This window comes from Grus americana, chromosome 2, assembly GCF_028858705.1.
Source record: "Grus americana isolate bGruAme1 chromosome 2, bGruAme1.mat, whole genome shotgun sequence".
Classification (NCBI taxonomy): Eukaryota; Metazoa; Chordata; class Aves; order Gruiformes; family Gruidae; genus Grus; species Grus americana.
The window spans coordinates 157,747,871-157,773,778 of NC_072853.1; the positions used below are offsets into that span (position 1 = coordinate 157,747,871).

A 25,908-nucleotide genomic window follows, 5' to 3' on the forward strand; every position below is an offset into this window, starting at 1 on the left:
TTCTTGCTTTTGCTTGTCCTTTTCTTTTCATCTGTCCCACTGGGAGTTGGGGAGAAGTGAGAGAGCAGCTGTGTGGTGCTTAGCTAACTACTGGGGTTAAACCACAACAAGGATGATTTTCTGTCACACCAATTTTTAGTGAAATCTGCAATCCTTCTGCTTTGAATAACGGTAAACTGAAAGGCTTGGTCAGGCATACATGTTTACATAGGGGATGTAGGAGTGAAGTAATAAACTTCACAATAGCAATCCTCATGTAGAAGATTAATGAGATCTGGTAGGTGGAAGGCCAAGGCTGCAACCTACCTCTTTGCTTGTGGGTACAGGAAATACCTTATATATGCTGTATTCTCTGTGCCACATCTATTTCTTAGAAGCTGGTACCTGAAGGTTGGATTTACATTGCTTTTTGTATTCAATATTCCAGATTAATAATACTGCTTAGCTATTAAAGCAGGTAGCAATATATTACACTGTGCAGATGTGACTTATTTAGCAATTCTGACATGGTTATAGTGCAGGAATTCACTACAAGACTTTCTGAACCAAATGAGGTTAGCAACAGCGAGGGGTACTGCCAAGAAACACTCCATCCTGCAGTAGAACTGTTTATGATGAAAGTGACTATCCTTTGCATTCTGAGTTAGCATGTAGTTCTCAACTCCCAGTGTGACAATGGTCGCTATGCTGCCATTGCTGCAATCTTTCATATGAAGAGAAAAAAATAGAGAAAATTTAAGAAATGAAAGGTGTTAGTGCCAGCATTCTGTCTAGCTATAAGCATTTCAATTACATTTTCTCCATGTAAAGAGGTTTCCCTATAATCTCCCATTAACAAATATTTTTTTCTCTTCCTCCCTCAACTGTCATGTGCATACACACATCAAAGAGCTTCATTTCAGTTCGGTGATGGATTAGGTGAACGCTGGTCAATGACAGATGCATGTTTCTAAGGCACCAGTTCCATTTTTGGAAGCAATTCAGGTTTCCAGGGGTGTATCTGCAGAGGGGAACTATGTGCAAGAGTCTAACATCCATTCACCACTGCTGTTTAGAAACTCCTTGCTTTACCCACTGGCCCTTGGATTATTTTTTTTTAGGGCTTAAATTTCCAGAGGAATTTGGTGCTACATATGGAAAGCTTTACTGCTCTGCCGCCCTCTCAAACTCGCAACCCTCAGGTCCTCAGGTTTCCTGCACCATTAAGAAAGGTATGCAGGCACATGGGATGGGTCTCAGAGCAACCAGTGCGCCATATGCCCTAAGCAGCATATGGAAAAGCATCTGCATGAGCAGAATATGGCATAAGACCTGCCTCTTTCCAGACCACATGCAGTTCAACTAGACTTTTCAAAGCATTAGGTGCTTTTAGAAATGTTACAGCTGAATCCACAAATTGGTTTGTACTTACATGGTGCATTGAGCACCTTCTGAGTAAGAAGCATCATATAAATTAAATATGCTTTTACGTGCACAGAGAAGGTCGTAGCAGGCTCTAAGTGAAAGTTTCCCAGTTTTCTCCCTGCTATGGACAAATTCCTTTATCAAATACGCCCCACGCAGTGCCCAGTTCTGCTGGCTCCCTGATTTACTCAAGGGTGCACGCAGCTGCAAGGTGTATGAGAGGGACCTGCCAAGCACTAACAGCTCCCTCCCCAAGTGTAGGCTCTGCGCGCTGAACCACGTGGTGCTAATATCGGTCCTATACTAGGACTTCCCTTCACCCACCAATCTGTGGCTGTTATTTGTGTGATTATGCCAAATCCTGTTTACAGAATATGTTTCATCATACAGTTATCTAACAAACTCCTACCATAACATTCCATAAAGTCAACAGAACCATGTTCTTCCTTCCTTCCTTGTATTTTTCACTAACCAACCTGACTGACAGCTAGTACCTAAAACCCCCTGATCTAAGTACTTGAGTTACTTCACTTAAGTAACCTTCATCTTTCTGTGCTTCTAACTTTCTACTGTTTGTCATTCTCACTTGTCAAATTATGTCTGAAGTTGATTGTGAACTGCATGATGATGTATTTTTATGTACTCTATGAAATGCTTAGTACAGTACCAGAACTCAGAAATAGCCTATTTATAGAATACTTATCAGCACAGCATTTAATATCTTAAGCTCTAGAGTTTACTTTACTCTCATATATATAAAACAGAAATACTGAAACATCCATTATGATAGGTAAATTGGTTATAATTCCTTGCAAAGCACATGCATGGAAGATCAATCTGATCTTTTGCAAAAAATTTAGGAGTCAAGTGAAACTATATGAATAATTCTTTCTTTTTGTTTCACAAATCCAAATCTATTCCTCTGCACAAACTAAATGTCACCATGGGTAATTTTACCTTTCTATAGAATTATTTTAAAATTTGAATTTTTACAAAAAGAAATAATAATAGTTGTTTACCCCAACATGTGATCAATATTCTCCTATTCAGATTTTATATATATATCTGTTTCCCCCCCCAAAAAACACTACTATTTTTGCAGTACTTTCTGTAGTCTTTAGGTGCTAAATTAACAGCTGGAGAAAATTAATTTCCTCCTTTTATCTAATCAAGAGCAGCAATAAATGTACAAGTCTCCTGCATCCTTCAGAAACTGAGTTGACTAACCCTGTCTTGAATGGACCATTCCAGTAATGGGGAATGTAATCACTAAGTTCATTCAATACTGAGTCTTTCTCTTGTGACCTGTCTACCAGGAATTTTGCTGATAATACCAATTTATTTCACTTAAGACAATGATTAGTCAGCAGTCAGGGAAAATTTTCAATCACTGCAATGTGGTTTGAATTGAACTTTGTTTGACTTTTGACTCCTGCTGAGAATTATGTAGGGTTCAAAATATTCAGATTGGTACTGTCAAGTTAAAAAAAAAAGCCAGGAACTGGACATTCTTGCTTATGGATGCAGTGGAGAAAAAACACAAGCAGGGAAGCAGTCCAGAGCAAGGTTTGCAAGGGACTGTTATAAACGTTATGGGAGGAAAAATATTTTAAAGTTATGAACAAATCCTTGGCAATGTCCTTTATAAAATGTTTCTGAGTAGTCAAGTGTGCAAGATAAAGCTGCACAGGTTGATTGAACTAGTACAACCAGCAATTGTGAAATGAATAATCCAAAGGCTTGCTGACCTTGGCAGCATTACAGAAGCAATCTTAACATAAGAATGAAGTGTTCTTCAATTATTTCTCCCAATATATTAGATTTCAAACATATTTTTACTTCACCTTTTTAAAGAGCTTTGAAATCCCCAGGTGAAAAGTGCTATGTCCAGTTACAAGAATAAAGTATGAAAATATATGCATGCCTTTGTCCCGGCTATTACTTTTCTTGAATGTACATATTTACTGCTGATAATGCAAAGTAAATCCCATTGCCCTTATGCAAGATAGTTAAGCTCTGTTACGTCCTCTGGACATCAGCCAGGGCTCTCCAAATTACCACAGTTTTTTGAGTATAGGCCTCTCTCTTGCTTTTAAAATAAAATTAGAGTAGTCATTTCCTAGGGAGGTGGGGAGAAAGTAGAGGAAGAATACTGAAGCCTGACACAAGGATGCTAACTCCCATGCCAAACTAGACCTCCATAGGTTACAGGGCCTGTGCAAGCCTCCTTAGTCCCAAGTTTGCAGAATTAGGGCTTTAAGTGATTCGGATTAATTACAAGGAAAATAGGAGTTGCCAGCACAGTGGGGGAAAAGGATGCCATGGCATTCAAAATGGAATAGTCACAAAAATAGGTGGATCATCATCTGAGGCACTGAGCAAGCCAAAGATCTCTGGGGCGGGAAGTATGTAAGAGCCCCCAAACCCTCTCCTTAGTCTTTGTGTAACAAAAAGGCAACCAATATGCAGAAAGACAGACACAGACAGAGCACTTGGTCTGAGTTTCACGGGAATTTTTCAAGGTAAACATTTTTTTAATATCATTGCCATAAAGGATTCCAAGGCTCTGGGATGAAAGTCAAGCTGTTCTCAAAGCTGACCACCCTACGTATGTGTGCATATTTCATGCAATGATTCAGCACTTCCACTCTGACGACATCCATGTTACAAGACAGATATTATAAACTACCTCATATACAAGGTGGCTTAAACCATCTACATTACCTACTCTAACCAGGCATCATCTAAAATTACTGGTGAACTATAGTGGAGACTGGATCCAGTTTATCTAATTTTAACTATTTATAAGAACTATCACTACTTATTACAAGAACCAACCATTATTAAAGAGATTTATTTAAAAATGTGAAAGCAATTCACCTATATGTGGTCATTCTTTGTTTTTAACAGAGGGAATATTGAGTAGCTAAATTAAATGCTAGTAATTCAATATGAAGAGATATAGTATGTGTTCTTATTCTTAACTGTTTTTTCCCTGCCACCACTACTTTTTCATTCCTTTCCACTTCCTTGAGGCAGGCTCAATTTTCTTGCTATTTCCCTAAACCCTGAGAGCTGCCAATCTGAGGCAACAGGCAACAAGTTTTTTACAACTGGTCCTAAGGTAACAGCAGTCAGAAAGTGCTGTTTTGAAACAAAACAATCCACGTGTTTTCAAAAACTGCTTCTCAGTACTACCGAGTGCCTGAACCCTTACATTCCTTGCAGCACAGATCATCTGAAGGTCAGTCTGCTGCTATACAGCTACATCTAAGCTTTTAGCAAGGGAATTTCCTCTCCCTCCAGCAATCCAAGGAAGAATGCAACTGGCAGTTTTATGCCTTTCTGTAGCAATAATTTTACCTTAAACAATCATATGCATTATTCATCCATTTAAGGAAGCCTAGGAATGTGCTCCATTGGAGGAGGTGATGCGGATATGACAACAGTAAGGAGACATATCTGGCTGCTTCAAGGCCAGGTATCAGTAAGCACCATCCTGACTAGAATGTTTAGTCTTCTAATGACATGTAGACAATGTACCTGCTCATTCTTAGAAAGTATATAAAAAATACTCTTTGCTGTCTCCCTACCATACTCATAGCAATTTTAAAGAAAAAGCAACATAGATATGGATACTATGGGTGAAATCCATATTGGCCTTTTTGCACCAATAGAATCCACATTAGTAAATGAGAAGCAGGATTTCACCCCATATTTTTTGATACTGCCCTCATCAGTAACATGATTGTGGCTTTATAATGTAAGATATGATTCCAATAAAATATTAAGAATGCAGTCATCAAAATACAAAAAAAAATACATTATGATTCATTAAAATGATGTTAAGTAGAAACAGTAGCATCTTATACAGCAATTGGTTTACTCATGTTGAAGATTTCCACAATATACTGCATTCACACGTGGCATACATACGAACACACACATTCCCACACAGTATACTGTGTGCGTTCAAATGCATAAGTAAAACTTGCTGGAGTCTTCAAAAATGACCATCTGCTACATGCACCATATTTTGGTATCTCTGTATAGATGCTCTAGGTATGTACCATCATTTCAATATTCAGTTCTTTATCCATTAACCTGGCCAGACCATCTGGACACCTTAATGAATCTATTAATGAATATCAATCCTCTAATCAGCACATGAAATCTCATAGGTACTCACCCTGCAAACTGGGCACTGCCAGTGACTACTGCTGTCTCTAAGCCTGAACTCATCAGACAAACACTTGGAATGATACACACGAAAACACAGGTCACATATCAACACCTCTCCAGGCAAATGGCATTCAAAACAATACCAGTCATGATTTTCTGTTTCCCAGTCCTACAAAAAATACAAAATATTTTGGTATGACATTCTGTCAAAATCTGCAGGAACTAAGAACAAAATTGATATGTCTTGAAATCCAGCAGCAATTAGACATTATAAACATTTTAAGAAGTGTATAATGTTTAAAAAACAGGGGAAAAACCTACATGTTTAAAGATCTTCATCAGTTTAATACACACTAACTCCAATAGAATATGAATGCCAAGTTTTAGTTTTTTCAGTTTTGTCTGATTAGTAACAATTTCAAATATGAGCTCTGTCCACAATGAAAAGTGGGTTTGTTTTCTGCCTTTGTGTAAAACACTTGTTGACCTCTCTGTATTAGACTACAAACAAAAGTTTGTGCACCTCAACAGACCATACCTATTTCCTTGGACTATTTCCCCTTGTTTTGATTGTTACAGTATATTTTCAACTGTAATTTTCTGAAGGGCAGTCCCTTCCAGTCTTAGTCTCTTAAAACTAACAACTTTTCAGTATCAAAGTGTTGAGTTACAAGAAATAAATGAAATCATGAACCTATTACTGCAAGAAACGTTTCTGCTAAGCAATCCCAATGCAATTCAAAAAACAGAAAATGTTTCACTTGCAGTGTCCAATAACACTAGGCTTATTCCTGAAATGTTCTACGGAAGACAAAGGATATGGTTCTGCTGATGCACAGATGTCTTTAATACACTCTTCCTTGAAAATTCAGCCCCAACGGCCAAATTCTGACCTTTGAAACATGTGCACAAGCTTTGCTGAGGTAAATGAGAGCAGCATGCATATAATTTGGAGGCAGAATTTTGCTCTAGGAATCTACAGTACTAAAACCAGACAGAATTGCCAGTGGCCACTGTTCAATGTTTATGTTTGTTATCTGAAATGCCACACTCTTCCCTACACTTAGAAGACAAAATAGCTGTCATATATCAGATAAAACTCCCAATGCCTTTTCATGTCAAATGTCACTTTTCAATGGGTTCAGATCTCTGAAAAAATTACTCCTATTCTTCAATAAATTATCTTGATAACAATCTAATCAAATTATTTTTAATATCATGTTGTAAAGGTGGAGTCAGCAATTCCCGCCAACTGCCAGAACTGGCATTTGTCCGATGCTCATTTTCCCGTGCCTGGGAACTATGGTCACTTAAGTCCTTGTGTGAGTGGTCTCCTCCAACGGAGCAGCGTAAGAGGTGCTACACAGAAGTGGCACTTCCAGTCCCTTACGCTGAAGAGCAGATGTGTTGTGTACATAATTCATCTGACCAGAGCCTCCCAGGAATATAAGAGATTTGGGACAGCCTCAACCCCGATTGCCTACACTAAAGTTTATATACCGTGAATGCTGGACTGCAGGGGCAGTAATTTTAGGGGGAAAAAAAACCCCAAACAACCCTGAAACAATGATTTTTGAACTCAGAACTCTGCCTTCCTTTGTTGTTCAGATTAACAGTGTAACTTGACTCTTCTATTGTTTCTCCTCATTTAATTTTACTTGCCAATTCTGTATATCTCAGAATGGCATAATAACACCACTGATTTTGGCTATAAAGAACACATTCTCATTTCACCAAATCCTTCCCCTTCCACAAAGTCCAGTGGCAGTGCATTTGGGAGCCCTTTGTTTATGATATTTTAGAAACAACTAAAGATACTGCATTGTCGATGTACTTGATTTGCCTGTAGACTGAGAAAAATTAGGATAAAGTATTGCTTTATATTTCTTTCATATTAAGTGTAATACTTATCTTCTTTATGAAACAAAAAAAAAAAAATCAGATGGCAGTAAAGGGCCAATTAAGCAAGAAAAAGAATCAGCTTTGATTAAAGATCTATCCAGGTAAAAATCAAACTGAGAAGACCTCAATAGGTCCCAGCTACTGAGGAATTTCACCACAGAATCAGGATTCCAGGATTCTTAATTTTTATTCATACTAGTCACTTATTGGTATATCCCAGATATTCCATTGTTAGGAAATATGCTGGCAAAGAGATGTGGAATTTCATAAACATACGGAAATATACTTGCTGGCAAGAAAAATCATACACTCAAGCCAGAAACCATGACATTAAATAAAACACCAGAAGAAGCTTCCTTCAGTATTCACACTGTAAAGTTTTGAAAATATCATTATTTCTAAATATAATCACCCAGGGTTTTCACAGAAAAGATTTTTAGTTTAATGCAGTATATTTAGTGCATAAGTATAGATAAAACATTCATTTATGCAATATACTTGAAAAGTTAATAAAGAAAATAAAAAAGGTACATAGCCCCTGTGAACAACTACACTATTGACCTCAATAGCAAGGTCAGAGGCATTAACTTTGCTCCAACAGCAATGAAATGTTATTGCTTCTCCTGGTTTACATAAATTTGAATGGGAGGAGAATGTGCTCCCAACACATTTTTTTCATGCAGGAGATCAGATTCATTTAAATAGCTCAAACTCTGACTGTCAGTGCTCGGGGTAGGACAGGTCCGAATTCTCCGGCAGCTGCAAACCCGGTTAAGTCTGCATTTACAAAATACACCACCAGGTGTCATCAGCCACTCCAAAAAGGACTGATTAAAGGGCAACCATTGTAACATCTTGAACTGTAACATGTGAGTAACCACTTCCAGCCCCCAGGAGAGAGAAAAAATCATCAAACTACATACATACATAATGTAGACTAAACTCAGAATTGGAAGTGATATGGATGATGGTGGTGGTTAATATAGTAAACTATGCTATCCTAATGGAAGACAGAAACGTAATAGAAAATATGACAGAATTCAAAACCACATAGTGCAAAAATTGTTCACCTTGTTTTTTGCTGCTGTCTGGGAAAAAGGCTGCATACCGTAGGCCTTTCAAAATAAAAACAAAACAAACTTTGTATCTATACTGTAAGCCATCTGATTATCAGGATATACACAAGGCTAGAAAGAATTCATGCACAGTGACCAGGAAATCAATCTGCTACTTCTAACATCTGGTTGCATACATTTCCTCTTGCATTTCTGGAATGCTACCTAATGCTTTCACCACATTTTGTTTCTTTAAAATATCCCATGTACTTATATCATTAAAAGAACCCAAACCCAATCTTCTTCCCCATATACACGCCCACCAGGCCAAATTAAAAATTGCCGGGAATATTAATGATTGTTCATTAATGCACCCTCTTTGATACATAAACCTTCTTTGGGCATCTAAAAAAGATTCCTTTAACATAATTTACTACATAGGGAGTGGCCCCTTCAAAATCAAAGCACCACCTTCTTTGCTGCATATTATCAAAGATTAAACTATTGCTTTATCAATAAAACTCACAGTCCTTATTTGTGTATAAAAGGTGATACATTTTCCCGGGGCCACGTGGAATGAAGGCAGGATCTCCACCACTGGGACTCAATTTGCCAATATCTTCATTTCCTGACACCAGGCAGGGAAAGCCTCTTGGGTCACTGTGCTGGCAGACGAAGGGAATCCTCCGCCAGCAGCACCCAGCTGCCCAAGTTCAGCAGTTCAGCGGCACCCAGTGACGGGCCATTACCCCCAAGAGGGAGCGGATTTGGCAGCAAAGCTGCATAGCTCAGATGTAACAGGAAGCCTTCCCCCCTCATTTTACTCAGCTGCCTGTTGCATTTGTAGATATATGCATCGGCAGGGCAGCAAATGTTTGGGGGATTGTATTTAATAGCCAAAGAGCTATGCTCTGTTAAGCAGAGTGGGATCTTGCACTGATTTGGGTCACTTGTGGTCACTTCTTCTTTATATTCAAATCAGTCAAACATTATATTGTAAAGGTCACTTTGCACTGACATAAATAGTTGAGATTTCTCAGCAACATGAATGAAACAATGCAACAATTTTGAAAATATGGCTTAATTTATGACTGACACGTAAGCTTACTTTTTTGTGATTTGTCTTAAGTAGGTTGTCTTAAAGCAAATACATAAATTTATTCTGGAAGTACAGAAAAGTAACATGGGACAAAAAATGTCAGGCTATCCAGAACATTTGACAATTTAAATACAGATAAACCCAACAGAAAGGAATGAATCATCCTGTTGTAGCCTTTACTGTAGAATAAAATATATAGTTGTTGTCAAGGAAAGAATAATTTTAGTGCATAAAGAAAATGTCCATTATAATGCAAATGTACATGGAAAAGAAATGCTTACTCATTAGTAATGGAGATTTACTTAGCTGTAATTGAAATAGGGAATCTGTATGTTGGCGAATGTGACATCTTGCTGTACAATTAGCATACCATTAAGTAGGAGATGTGAAGTACATACTGACAGTAAAATTAACAATAACTTAGCGGTCACAATTGTAACTATTAGGTCACTTCCATACCTTAGCAAGCCCATAATTATTGTGAAAAAAAAGATGTAAAAACAATCAGTAAATTTTTATTTTCCTATAAATTATATGTAGGCATAGCACATGAAAACAATATAACCTCCTTTCTTAGACTTTGTCTAAAAGGACCACTTTGCCTTTTTATAATGCATATTCCATTAACATAGCTCATTTCTTACCTGTTAATCTGTTTTCTCCAAGTCCCTTAATGGTAGCCCAGATACTCGGTATTAAGTCACTCTACTATCAGGTGGAGAGAGGAAAAGGGAGGGGGGGAAAAAGGCAAAACTCTATTCATGAAACTCCCCTTTATGGGGATTTGCTGGTTTCACACTGTTGAACTAGACTTCCCAAACCATCCAAATTATGGATATCCTTTGGACCCAACCAGTAAGCTAAAAAAAAAAGGTCACATAGATGGGAAAAACAATTATAAGTCAGTTATCTCTTTGGTGCAATCATGTTTATTTATGAATAATATACATACAGTTCTGTTGTCCTAAATTCAATACGACGCAAATGAAGGAAAGCATTTTCCATGGAGCTCATGGTTCCCAGCATTTCCTGTATGGCATTTGTCCCATAGCACTCTTTGGACTTTTTTTTTTCCCAGGTGTTCTGTTTCAAATGTTTCTCCAGAGTTTCTTTGCTGCTTACCTATGCGCTGCTGTGGATCTCTCATCCACACTCATGCACACGCAGCTCCTTCCAGATCAGTGGATTTTCATTCAGACCCACCTGTGCGCAAACTCACGGTCAGGCCTGTGTAGTGTCTGTGCTTTAACAGTCCCTACAGCTCCAGCTGTCTAGCAGATAAAGAACTTAAAGCAGTTTTTCACATATAGTCTAAAGGAAGAGTGTTAGCAGATACACAGTAGATTTCACCCACTTTGTATCGTAACAACACTTTTGATCTGTCACAGTGGTGAAATCCAGAATGGCAACAAGGTCCATGCCAGCAGAAAGAAGTCATTTACAAAATATAAACTATATAAAATAGTAGTATTTGCATGCTACATTTATTTTAAGACGTTTTCAAATCACCAACCCAAAACTTAAGTGTAATCTTTTCCTGACTATTTCATAACCCTTTAGAAAACTGAAGAGGATCTCAATGAATGAGTTCCTACCATTTCTCAGATTCCCATTTCTTTGATATCTAATGAGACAGGCCATGCCCAATTTGAAGATATCATTTCTGAGGCAAACGTTCTGGATTCTGGTATTTTGGGATTCAGGAACAGCCATAAAAAACACTTCTTTCTCTTCTCCCCACCTCCATCAGCTTTAATGTCAGAGTTCTTTCAATTTTCCCACCTTCAGCTAACAGAGAAGTTTTAAAATCTTGGATTCTGCTGTTAAGGTTTCTTAGTTGGCTTTCAGTAACTCTTCACTGGAACCCAACAAAGTTGACTACAAGTCCATATCAAGTACACAGATACATTGAAAGAAATACCTCCCACAAGAATTACACATTACTTTTTTTCACATCTTTCATTTTGCTTTAGGTTTTGCAACCTGCATCCATCATCATCTGCTGTTGGGAAGTAATTCCTGTCTTCTGTACTTAATCATGTTTCAAACTTTCTGCTGTAAACGAAAAGCCTTTATTATAACAACAAGTGGTGGTAGTACATTCTAGCATGGGTGTATCTACCATACCATCACTCTTCTCTGGTATCCGAGTCCTCCCCTTAAGAGGTCTCAGACTATGCCACAGGAACATGTGCCCCCATTCACATTAAACAAAGCAGCATCTATTTCTTTCTAAACACATTCTTAATCAATCAGTTCCTTTCTGTCTTTTTCAGGCAGCATCTGTTCCCATCAAAGCTTTCTCGATTAGACATGAGCTTTACTATAGGTACTTGTTAAAACTTTGCAGTGCATTTTGCAGTCTTTAAGAGTCATGTATATAACAAATCACTGTGGGGACGCACTACCTATGTGCACTCCTGTCCTCCAATATAAAACCTGAAAGAAATACTTCTTACTTATACATTTGCTGTAAACAGCTACTGCACACTGAAATTACTTGTCTGTTCACCAATACTTCTTGCAAAGTGTAAATATCCAACTCTGCACCCCATTCAAAAGGCAATTTAAACCAAGTTCAGACAAGAGCAGCTGTAAGAGCCCTTAAGAACTGTGGAAATGCCAGCTGTGCTCAGCTTTGAAATGTCCCTCCTTGCCCATCTATCCACTGCTTTTGCAATACTGTTGAACTTCCAAGCAACTGCTCTGTAATTAGAGGAGTTTTACAGAATGTGGTTGTTTATCTGTAGAGCTGGACAGATTGAAGCCTTACTCCTTTTTTTTCAGAGGAAGACTAGCACGTGCAGCTTATACGTGCACACTGGGCTCTTTTTTAATCAGGCTATATCTCGTTGGGTACAGTAGCTAGTAAGAAATCTTCAACTTATCATGGATCTCTGGCAGATGCATTGGTTTTCACTCAGACACTAGCATGCATCAAATACTACCTGGGTCGAACAAACACAATGTGTCATGGAACACCATTCCCCGTATTTTTTCAAACACAGTGGGGACACTGTGCATGTTTCTCACCAGAGGTCCCAGTCTGCTGTGAGGGCAGTCTTCCTCCTGCCCTTTGGGTCAGCCTTCTCTTCATGCCACAATATCCCTGGCTCCATCCATTCCTTAGCGAGCATGAATCCTCCTGTAAACTTGCCTTCAGTAGCCCACTGAATCTGCTTTTATCTTTCGAACAGAACGATAGGTTAGGCTCAGAACTGAGGGAGGCATGATTAATTCCTTAATGGCTCAGAGGACTTCTCCATCTTTGCAGCAGGTAAATGGTTAGCTAGCTGTTTAATAAAGTATTTCCCTTTTATCATTGCTGTACAGGATCCATACTTGATCAGGATGATAGCTTTACAATGACAAAGTTTCTTAGGTCATCCCATGTTTTACATTTAATGTTAGAGCAATGCATTAGTGTAAATTCAGCATCAAAATAAGCTTATTTTCTCCCCAGTAATTCCTTGTATATTTGTATTTACTAGATACATTGCCTCCTGTTTTCCATCTATTTTTTTCTTACTGCTTTTGCTCATCAAAAGTGCTCAGTGAATAAACAAGCATCCATCTCTCCTTCAAAGCCACAAAGACTTCAGCACCTAGAATTCCTTTATAAAAATTGTTTCACTTTATCTTCTTCTTTTTCTAGAAAATGACCACAGCAGGTATCTACAATGATGTGTGCTTTTACAGACAGGATAATCTGTCCATTGCAAATCAGCTGCCTTTATAGATCGTTTCCTTTGATGACCTGGGCTTCATCTTGAAAATGGATTTCCATGAACTGACTCTGTAGGACATTTTGTAGGTATTCATTATTCATATTTTATCACAAAGAAATCCAAAGCAATTATGAGTTCATATGTCCTCACAACTACCTAGACGTCTTGCTTAATTTCAAGTACTTCAATTTACTCAGTGCAACATTTTCATAATCTTGGCAATTAACTTTTTTTTTAACATTTTTTTCAATTTCTTTCATTTTAGAAATCAGTTTTATTCTAAACAGAACCAACACAAAACCATTAGTTGGGAGACAGACCAAAATCTCCTTCTCCGTAGTGCGTATTAAACACAGGCATATTTATAGCCTTGTGATAATCCATTTCCATTTTCTTCCCTGATAACTGCTTCCTCTTCTGATGCACTGATGCCAGACGACTCACGTTCTGCAGTGAATTCCACAGCCTCTCAGAATACTTTTGGCTTTCTTTCATTGAGTTTAATCTGCAAGCCTAAGTTTGTCTAATTAATTTATTGCCAGTTTGTCTTAGAAGTCTTCTGTTTCTGGCAGAAACCACCAATGTCTTCTCTGGATGCCTGCCAGGACAGGTAGATTTTTATTCCCCCTCCTATCTTGTAGTTATGCTCTGGACAATTCAGGGTGATAGGCTCCAAAGTATAGAGCCAGTCTCTAGCTCCCAGAGCTAAAGAAGAACTGAAGTTTTTTCAACAAGCGTAGTAGCATGCCAGCAGCCAAAATGACTGCTAAAACCCCTGTCACGCTTATCTTCTCAGCCAATGAGCTGTATTCCTGAAGCAATGAATAAATCTCAATTTCCCGCCCAAGAAGATCATGTTTGGGTAGCAGTAGTTTACATTATTTGTGCTGAGACAATACAAGTATTCTCCTCCAGGATATTAGAAACAGAAAATAGTTTCAAATGAAAATATTTTTTTCTTTCTTCACGTTCCAAGTGAGTTCAAGGTTAATAGAAAATTTCAACTTATCTCCTCAGAAACTGGATTTGCTTCTGCTATTAATGTCACCATTTTTTACTTAGGTTAAGCCAAGAGAAAGTTTGTAGGCTATTTTCATTAGGGATATAAATCAGTGATGGAGTGAAGTATTTATTAGGTGCAATGCCTTTTATTTCCACATTATGCATGTGAAGGTTTTGTTCCCCTAGAAAGAGAATGAATCCAGACCAGAAAGAAACCACCTCTTTGCTTGTAGTTCCAAGTCTCGCTCCAAGAAGAACTGTGCACAAAAGGGGTCTCCCTCCCCTTTTCTTTCTTAAAATATGTTTACATTGCTTTTCTGGCCTTATCTTCTCCATGGAATTTTGTAGTGTTTTTCTAGGTTGATGTTTCTGCACACACAGAAACATTTTATCTGAACCAACAGCAGAACCTCCTACACACTTCGCTTAAATCTCCAACTTCTTGTCCATGTCCCTGTGCTTTAGGTGTGGGTGGTATTGTTTCAGCTGTCAGTGATATAAAAGCATGAAGGCTGCATGTATTGTGAATGAAGCATGAACGTTAATAAGACCATCAGCTTCAATGAAGTTTGAATCAGTGACCAGCATGACATAATAATAAAAGATTCAAAACAGTTGCCACAGATGCAGAGCATTTTGAACCCACAAAGTTAATAAAAACACTACTAGGTCAGGGTTGGCACAAAAGAGGTGGGAAAAAAACAAGACGCATAATTTTAGAACAAACTCAAGATGGACTGATCTATGTCATCTAGTCCATTAGCATAATTTAAGTTCCATGATGGAAGCTTTATACAAACTAGTTTGACTAGTTTACTTCAAGACTGTAAGTAAATTATCATTCTTCAAAACACCCTTTCAATCAGAAAAAACATTTTGTGACATCTGTGAACAACATCATCAGTATCTCAACTTCAGAACAGTGAGTGAAAGCCTCAGAATACAGCATTACATTGACTGAATTTTTAAAAGTCAAGTTGGCAAAGCAGGGAGAGGCAAGTGAAGATGCTGACGAGGTTGTTTTACCAGTTTAAAAGAAGCATCATCTCTTAGGTATGCAATAAGATGGACTCTACTAGTGTCATCTTTGGTAATATGAAGATCCTCTGAACAATGTGAGCTTCTTTCTTAGGGGATGAAAAAAAAAAAGTATGAGCAGAGGAGAGAGAAGAAATACTCCTGAACAGAAAAACAGGATTGGAAAAGGAATGCAGAGAATTGTTCATGATTCTTAACCCATCTGGGACAGGAAGAGCCACTGGGACAGCAGTGAGGCCATTCTCATAAGCTTCATGCTAATAGGCTTAGTGGAAAGACAAAGGAGGGTCTTGGCTTTAATACAGCAAGAATTTCTCGTCCATGAGGTGGGAGTTCAGAATTCTAATTTGTTTCTCAAGGACAAAATAGTCTATGCTTTGATTGAAGATTTGAAAGTATTTGCTTTTCTGAACTTTCACAAATCCACAGCACGATATTACACCAGTGGACCCTAATTTTTTGTTCATTAATAAGCAGAATTTTACACTAGTGCACTTTGTGATGATAATTTGCAAGAAAAATCCTTCGCTTTTAGTACACAGTGGATTGATATGGTGGAAGTCTCTTGGCAAAATAAGCTCTGGATGACAGGACCTTAGAAGATGGAAAGACAGACAGAAAAGAAAGATTCAAAGAGTTCCAGAAGCTCATTTCCCTTGAGTGCTCTTGTGTGACCAGACTGTTACGTGGCCTGACCATCAAAGTCTCCTCATACTTTCCCTGAGGTGTGGAATAAGAGATGGAAGTCAGTGTGAGCTTTTTTCTCCCATAGGATCATTCCTTAACTCTTTGCACCAGTGAATCACCAAATGTAAGGCACACTGGTACTTTCACAATAATTAGGAATCTGTCTGGAACGTTCCAGCCTGGAAAATCTTCAATTTGTTACAATAGTAACTTTCATGGCTTGGGCTACCTTTGGCTTTGGATCAGTGAATTCACACAGGACTTCAGTTTAAAGGCAATACGGATGAATAAGACAAATGGAGAATTTTTTAAACACTGAAGGAAATTTTTCTTCATTTGGTGTGACATGTTCTTCCTCTCTGTACTCTCTAGTTGTAAGAACTTTCATGATGAAGGCACTGGCTGTCACTATTGCTGTTTCATATTATCCTTCTGCTCTTAACTGCACATTAAAACCATTCCTCAACCCAGTTAGTTAGAAGCCCCTAGCTTGCTAGCAATAACTGGTAGCTATGTAGGTTGGTTTTGGTTTGCGTTTTTGGTGTTTGGGGCTTTTTTTAATTTAAACTGTATTTTATGTACAAAAAAGATTCAAACGCTCACAGTGACCATTCTTAAGCTTCTTACAATTATCTTTATATTTATAGAGACTCGAGATGACATAGCCAGTTCACAAAACATCTTCTGGCTACCAATACTGACCTAGCATGGAAAAACCAATATAATTAAAAAAGCAATTAAGCATGGCAAGTAAGAAACTCAGCTTTTGCTCAATCTAAAGCAATTTAGATTAACATAAACGTAACAGTCAAAATACGCCTTTCTCATAGATTGATCCTAGCAAAATTGAAGCTGCAATACATCAAATCGCAATAATCACTAGGTGTGTGCCTAAGGTTACTAGGTTTAACAAAGTCACCTTCAAAGCTCAGAGTGCTGGCAGTGGATTACAACGAAGGTTAAAATGATGGAAAAGCAGACAGAGTGAAGAGATGGATTATTTAGGTAGACTTGAAAGTATATGGAGTCACTTTGATCAAGCACCAGTACTTTCTAGATATAAAATATCAGAAATTCCCCAGTATGAGTTAGCAAGTTATGAATACCTGAGTGTGTTGGGAAAAAGCACATTCTAGTTCTAATGTTTTCTGAAAAGAGGAAAGCAAGCAAACTGCCCCTCCAGATAACATGCTCTCCACTAAACTGAAAAATCTTTAGAGGGAAGAATTGGAGAGGCGATACTTTAGATATGGAGAGGACCAAATGCACAAGAAAATGTCTGTAACTAAACCTCAAAGTCAGACTTAACTAGCCAGAAGAGTTGCTGGCTCTTTCTATAAGCAATCAATTAAGTGATTAGAAAATAGAACTCTGTAAAAGAGTGACTTCTTGAAACCATAATCACCTTGTATGTATTTCGTCAGGGAAAAAATAGCTCCAAGTGCCTTAACTAAGTGTGAAGCCTCACTGTTCACATCTCATTAGAGCATTTGGCCACTGTGAACTAACTTTAAAACACTGCAGTGCTATGAGATATGCTGCATTCAGATGCAAACAATGAACCCGTGTTACAAACACATCTCCATTTTAGAAGAGCACAATATTGTTTGGCTTTATGAGCACATGTAAATTGATATTACACATTCATAATGCCTCTCTCTGGGTCAGTGCAGTTTTATGACTTTAATCATGTGGAGAAGAATTATCACAGTAAATGCTCAAAATAGCTCTGTGCACACTGTCTGTAGAAAAATCACAAAATATGTAAATGAGTAAGACAAACTAACTCTAAGAACTGTATCTAACCCCTGCTAAAGCTACATGACATTGGTGCTTTGATTTCTTTCATTGGGATTAGACTGAGCACTATTTTACATGAATAAAAGTACATAAAAATCATGGCATAACTGAAAATAGAAATGCATAGGTAAGGAGAATCATGATTCTTTTCTTCAATAACTACATTTCCCTTCTATTTGATTGGCTCCATTGAAAACATACTTAACAACACTGATTTGCAATTTTTTTTCTAAACCCGAAGAGCAAGGAGATAATTTCTTTTATGTTGATAATAAATAACACTTCCAAATTCCACAAGTTCTGTGAGAAATAGAAATAAAGCTTTTAGAAAGAAAAAGTAAACTTCCATTACCAGATTTCAGGACTGACATTTCCCTTGCAAGGCAAGAAGCTGCAGAGATTTTGTTGAATTGCATAATAATGGCATCAACAAACAGTGAAAATGCAAAATTCCTAACTAAAATCCTGGATAACAATGGAAAATAATTTCTTCTCTCATTTACTTTGTGTCAAATGCATTAATCATCTGCAAGATGAGAAAGCCTGTAAGATGAGAACACATTTTGAAAACGAGCAAAACATCTGTATAGATGGCAAATGAGCAAACAAAATGAATACCTGTACAAGCCCCAGAGGTATAATATTTGCAGCAAAGTTCTTGTATAGCTACCAACCCTTAAATATCAGTTTGAATACAGTACATTTGGCAAGTGACTCCATATTTTAAATTTAGTAACTTATATAAAAGTATTTCTCCCACATATATCTGAGAGAAAAAGAGAACAATTTTATACTCTCTTACATCTGATCATTCTTCTTCTCAGTTTTTCAGAATATTCATGTTCACATGAGCTGTCCCTTTTGGAAGGGCCTCCCAGACCTCAGCTTGTTCTTTTGTATGATATCTCTAAATATATGAGATTTTGCTTCATTCTTTTTTACCACATGCTGATAAAACAATGATGGCAAAGTAGTATAATTTTTTTAACACATTCCTCTGAAGGCTAGGAGTAACCCTATCAGAGATCGTGTCCTTACTGCATACATCATAGAATCATGGAATGGTTTGGGTTGGAAAGGACCTTAAACATTCTTAAAGGACCTAGTTCCAACACCTCTGCCATAGGCAGGGACACCCTCTACTACACCAGGTTGCCCAAAGCCCCGTCCAACCTGGCCTTGAACAATTTCAGGGAGGGGGCATCCACACCTTCTCTGGGCAACCTGTTCCAGTGCCTCACTACCCGCACAGTAAAGAATTTCTTCCTTATATCTAATTTAAATCTACCCTCTTTCAGTTTAAAGCCATTATGCTTTGTCCTGTCCCTCTGTCATTACATCCACCTATTGGATAGGCCAAATGCTTGGAAACACATAAACAAGCACCACAGATTAGCTAATGAATCTTTTGCAAATAGAACTTTGTTTTCACAATCTGTATACTTTCAATTACTGTTCCCATCTAGCAATCTGTCCGCAGTCATCATTAAAACCAGTACTTTCAGGCCTTGTGGCAGCCTCTAGTCAGGCACCTATATAAGTAACAGATACAGGTGCTCAGCAGTTCTGTGGCCCAGGCTAGTAATTTATTTACTTGAATATGGATTTTAAATGCTAAGACTTAGATCCAAAACTTCAAAAATGTAAAGAAACACCAAGCAAATACTCAAATAAAAAATGGGAGGAGGGACAACAGGAATGTGTCCCTTTGCTAACTCCTTGAAACAGCCTGTCCTTACTGACTTCCACTGTGGTGCCGGAAAACAAGCTAAAATCAGGGGCATTCTTGTACTGATGCCAATAGGTGGCAGATCAGTTCTCCAGTCCTTCTGTTTCACATGATGAGCTTTCCAAGTTCCTGTAGTACCAGTCAAACCAAGGTTGGTAATTGGGTCAAGGGTCTGTCTGTTTGATGAGCCTGAAATCCCTGTTTCAACGTTAATAGCCTTATTTCATAGAGTTCTATCTCCTACAAGTGGATCTCAAAAACACCTCTGTGTGTTTGTCCTCACTCAAACGTAACTTGAGCTCATGGTTCAGCAATCATTAGTACCAGATCTGAGCAGTACTGAATTACAAAGAACTACAAACTGCATCTTGATCAAGTGCAGACAAAGCATCTGTAAAACTATCCAGTGTGTCCAATGTAGAGAACATACCAAACTTCATGGTTTTGCATCAATTGTTGGAGAATGGAAAATACTTGATCTGATGTCAAGTGATGACAATGACTCTTTGTTACTCATTAAAATTTTTTGAATAAAAGAACAAAGACAATGACTTTATACCAAGTCAATGTGTTTTGCTTCATCTGCCTGCAGCATTTTGATTCAGTATTAGGATCAAGAAGTTGGAGGTTGGGTACTGTTGAAACGTGGCCTGGATCAGAAGTTGATTCCTATTTTCACATAAAACTGTTAAGTCAAGTGCGCACTGGTGTTCTGAACAACTGAGATGGCCATCACACATATGGACACAGCACAATGCATCAGTGATTAGCAGTCATGCCGAAAATACAGTCAATATTTCTAACCAAAGGGCTATTCATAATGTGACTTAAGCAGCATCCTCAGTCAAGTCAAAGACAACTCTTTTCATTCTGAGATAAAATAATTACGTAATTCTAATGACTCACTGGGAATTTACATGCTTGTTATCTTACAAGCTTTGTTAGACAAATGTTGCTAATAAGTAGCAGGAACATTTTTTAACTGACCATTTAAGAAATGGCTGTTGTGAGGCATTTTCTTTTTTTTTTTTTTCCCTCCTAGCAATAGAGGAAACAAACATACTGAATACTTGACATAACTACAGATCTCAGACTTTATGTCGTGTTGAGTCTACACAGCTAACATCACCTTTAAACAGATAAAACTGACATAAGAAATACCTAAAAGAACTAAGCTGGAATTTTGAAATGTTTACTCCCAGGGAGAATACTAAAAACAAAGCTACATATCCTTTGATATGAGCATTTCTAACAAAATTAGAATGAGCATCTTAACAGTGACATAATGTACATTAAATACATATTTTAATACTTTAAATTAGTGTAACTGGGATAATTTTAACCATAATGTTTTCTGTTATGGATACTGCTTGCTTCCACTTCCTATTTCTCTCACTTTAAACCAAAAAATAATCTGTTGCTTCACTTTCAGGATCTTACTGATGCCTGCAATAATGCAATGAGTATTTCAGTGGTGTTTACAATTTATTTTCCTGTAGAGTTTTTGTTTTTCCTCAAAATTGAAATTATTATCTATGTCTGAGACAATGCTGCCCATTTTACCAGTATTTAATGCAATTTATATTCCAAAGCAACAGTTCCTAGTTCAAGTATTTTAAAGTTTTGCCAAACTCTTTTTTTTAATTATGAAAACATGGTCTCGTAAATAGAGACTGGGCTTCTGAACAAGGCAAAGCAATTGTGCAAGCTTTTTCCTAGTCTATGGGACTATTCTCAGTTAACTTTGCGAGCGCATTCCATCTCAGCTATGGAGGGACAGAGAAAACATGCTTTTCTTCCCTTCACATGACTTTCAACCTGTTTTAACTTGATTTAAATATTTATTTTACAGATCCAGTGGAACAACATCCGGATGCCTGTAACTAATTTGCTAAGAAAACCCTTCCTAACTGAATGCCCTGGTGTTCACAAATATCTGTAGAACACATCTTTTCATGTATGTTTGTGTATAAATTTACAATTTCTTGTTGCAGTTCTGAAAGGGAGGAGTTCTTCCTTCCTCAGATTCAGATTAAAGCAAGATTAATCAAAAATTCTTGGGTTTTTTTTTTTTTTAAAGATACCATCTTTGGGATTTGAGGACGTCTGAGGATTTCAAGTAATACCAATAATATTTACTGTCTTCCTGTACAGCTGTAGAAGAGAATATTACACAAAAGTGAGGGATGACTGAGCAAAGGATTTTACCAGTGTTTCATAACAGAAAACTCAGAATTCGAGAAGAAAGAGCTTCTATGGAACAGAAAAGGTTAAAAAAGTTTAAGAGTGCATTACTTCCCTGTTCACAAGCACCAACACAGCATCTATAAATAACTTCAAACAGAAATTAAAACAAGTGTCATGCTAAGATACCAGAAATTGTGATTTATTTTCTCAAAGATTTTATACTCACAATCTCATCTCCTGGCAACCAATATCCTTCTTGTTCAATACCAGCTTTTGACCCTTTACACCCCACCGTCAGGGTTTCAACAATAAGACCATCCTTGACTGCTAAACTCAGCTGACGTGTGGTTTCTTTTGGATGCATACCATGGACTCGAGACATATACCTGCACACAAAGCACAAAAAGTCTTTAAGTGTTAAACTATAAAATGTGTCAGCAAAAAAATACTCTTTTACAAATGATTTAAAATAATACACAGTCTAAGTTTTAGGTTGTTTTTAAACCCTCCAAATTTATACAATTTCCCCCTTTACTCCAAATCATCTTTTCTTCCCCTTGAAGTTATCATGTACACACCTACGTGAGTATTAGCACAGTAATCATCTACAACAAAAAAATTATCAGACCCCAAAACTAACACGCGCACTGCCTGGGCTTCTCTCTGCTAAGCTTCCATATCCATTTGTGCCCCTAAAGAAACTTCTTTAAATTAATTGAAACTTGCAGTTCTGTAATACTTCCTATAGCATACATACTATAGAATGAGACTGGAGATGTACCAATGTATTTATGTGATGCTTGTGAGTACAACACATTTATAAAACATGTGAAATTTACACATCACATATCAAAACCCAACAGCTAGAGTTATAGTACTAAGTGTTTTTTCTCCTTTTCTTGAGATAACAACAATGATCACACTATGATGAACTGCACTGGTGAGAACAAAACATATATAGCCTAAACTATGTGTAGACATGAGATTCTGTTGTGTAATGTTGACCTTTACCCAGTATAATTTACTTCTAGACCAACACCAAATATTAACTTGGAGTAAACAACATAAAATGATCTTCCCTCAAATAAAGACGACCTGTTTTAAGATTGTTACACTTCAGAAATTTTTTTAGCAGAATTCCAAGAACGTATGTATGAGTCGCTGCACACAGAGAAGTGAAGAGAGCTGCAATGGCATGCAATCAGCAGATAAGTGAATTGACTTGAAACCAATTGTTTTGCAGACATCTTTTTCTAGTTATACCTCTCTCACATTTATAGGGCTAATTGAATTTCTCTTCCTTTTTTGGTTTCTCCAGGTAATCTGTCTTTACCCGTCTCCTAGGAGAGAAATCTATAATTTGCTTACTTTAAGACAAAGCTGTCAGCTATAGTATCTTCTATTTCATGCTTAATAATGAATTCCAGCATCCTTGATTATTTTGTGACTGTCATCACAAACATCTTCACAAAAAATATTACTATTTATTATCAGGAGCAAACGAGCAAAATTTATTTCAAAGCAGTAGGATTACTAAAAAAAAAAAAAGAGTTACATGAGTTCAGATATTTTTAATAACATGGCTGACAGGAACTTTTAATGCAATAGAAGCTATAAACTTACAATAAGGGATGAAGACCACTCTAGTCATCAACCCTCCCATCAACCCTTCTCTCTGAAGACATGTGACTTTCAAACTTCTTGTTGTTTTGGATGCATAAAGGTCTTTTCCAATTCTGCATTCTCTCTCAAGCTGTTGCTGAGAACTGGTTTACCCTAATCTAACCTTTTTCTTTTGCTCTAAAGGAAACTAAATGCATATAATCATATAGTAAATTTCTGATTGGGTAGAAGCATTTATTTGTGTAGTAAATTATACAATAATCAGAGCAACACAGGAAATTTATAAATTTCTGCCTGGTATCAGAGGCATTTACATAAATGCAGCACGTTTGCAGGATCTTGGGATGTTTGGGGGGGGGTGTAAAAACTCTTAGAGGCTGATACTGCCATTTACTGTATTTTACAATGTCTACCACAACATGGTCCAAGTCTGGTTGGTTTGTGCATGATACCACTGCATAAAAAGTAAGTAATAGTAAAGGAAATTAATAGAGAAAGAACAAAATTCTGTGCAAGTCTGTGATCCAAGCTAATATATATCAATCTTACGCTTGCTATCAAAAAGGATTGAGGGCCAAGAAATAACTCAGAAGATAGACACATCAGTTCAGTTCTGTATCACCCTGCCCAACCTGATCCCTCTCTGCTTCTGTAGAAACCAAAACTCAACATGAGAACCCGTTCAAGTGATATTAAACACTACAAATGAGTTTTCCAAGTTCTCCAAATTCCATGGAGGGCTTAAACAGGCAGAGACTCAAATCTTTTACTTCACTTTCAGAGTGCCAGTGAACAGCATTAGTATGCTGAGGCATAAAGTACTGAAGCTTTAAAACTGTGTGAAATTGGGAAAACAACTCATTTGTTTGTATACTCGTTACATGTATTTCATATGTGTGTGCACATATGCACATATTTATGCAAGCACAACTAGCTTTTTAAAGTGCAAATTATCTTTGTCAACATTTGCAAAGTTTATCGTTTTTTCAACAAATTTCCTTTTTAACTCTGTCCTGACAACCTCCTCATCAGGGCCACAGCATGCATGTCTTCTGCAATTTCTTCAAGTCTTTAATAGGTCTCAAAATACATATCATAGGTACCAACTATCATTCTTCCCATTTTACTGACAGAACAAATCAGGCATTGAGCAAGGAAGCAACTTCTCTACAGTTACACAGTAGGCTGCTATAGGTCTGAGAACAGAAATCACAAGTATTAACCCAGTGCCATAATCTTCAGTGCATCCTGCTGAAGAAACCACGTTTTGCATTGCATCATCCATAGTTGCAGAAACACAGTCTAACAAAACTCTTGAATGTATGCTGCAAGTTTTGTGATTCTCGCTCTCATCTCCGAACAGAACGGATATATAATACAAACCAAAAAGCCTTAAAGCAACACTAATCAGCTAAGAGCTTTAATCTGCCTAGTTCAACTGCAGCAGGGTGTGCACTAGTGAAAAGGAGCACAAGGCTCAGAATCTCCCATTTCTCAAATCCAGTCTGTGTTCTCAACCAGAGTGAAAGGACTGCCACCAAATAAACAATCTCCTCATTTTCTCCAGCTGTAAATCAGGACTAAAAAATCCCCAGTGGCTTTTTGAAGAATACTTTAGTCAATGTTCAGATTGTGCAGTCTGGAGATCCACAAGGGCTATGTTTTCCATGTTTAAAGTAAAATGCTATCAGCTTTCATAGGAAAGCACACACATGTAGAGAGAATGTTTGTAGTTCAAAGACTAGAATTGCTGTTAGAAAAGTGCCCCCTCCCCCTGAATTTTTACTTATATTAAAACCTGTGAAGTGGACGTGGGTAGATATTCACAAAGACTATAAAACAACACTGACAGGGTCTGGATGAAATCCTATCTTGTTTCTTTTCAGCCAGAAGGACGGCAGCTAAACGAAGCAGCTATTAAGGCACAGGATTTGAACCAGAAAAGGTAGTTAAAGTTCTTTAATAATGAAATGTGAAAAACTGTCACAACATGTGAAAGATGCTGGAAACACAAAATAAGTGTGTTATTCCAGGCTGGAGACAGAAAGCATGATGTTTGAAGTCCTAACTACCACATCAGACTCATTACTGGATCGGGGAAAACTATTGAAATGTCTTTGTGCAAAAGTGACGCTACTAATCCAGGGAGTGCAAGTCTTTTCCTGGCACGGCATGCACTGAAGCATCTGGCACCAAGAAGTTAAAAAACAAGGATGAGAGATAAAGCAATCCCCAATTGCTGTTTTCAACAAAAGCTGATTAGCCTTACCTTGGAGATAGAGAGTTGAAGCAATACTGGTTTGTTACGCTCTTGCCCAGTCCTCCATATAGACAGATTGGGAAGTGTAAAACAAACCCTATACTGCTATTATGTAGCCAGCCACGAGAAATAAAGCAAATACACTTTCAGATGGGTGGGAATAAGGCATGGAGACAAAGTAAAATCCCCTAAATCAGCAAACCAGCTCTAAT

The 25,908-nt window shown here is 37.5% G+C and overlaps 1 protein-coding gene across 4 annotated transcripts in view; it reads right to left on the minus strand.

Moving 5' to 3' along the window:
* The window catches only part of ZMYND11 (zinc finger MYND-type containing 11), a 109,694-nt gene that overhangs the window by 23,481 nt on the left and 60,305 nt on the right, over positions 1–25,908 (minus strand). The window contains exons 3-5 of one of the 4 annotated variants that reach the window (XM_054814201.1): positions 22,040–22,199; positions 8,559–8,603; positions 5,594–5,755 (exon numbers count right to left, since the gene is read on the minus strand). In XM_054814201.1, coding sequence (XP_054670176.1) covers positions 5,594–5,755; positions 8,559–8,603; positions 22,040–22,199 — 367 coding nt within the window. The remainder of the gene's footprint in view (positions 1–5,593; positions 5,756–8,558; positions 8,604–22,039; positions 22,200–25,908) is intronic. The other 3 variants (XM_054814202.1, XM_054814203.1, XM_054814204.1) reach the window with 3 other exon arrangements.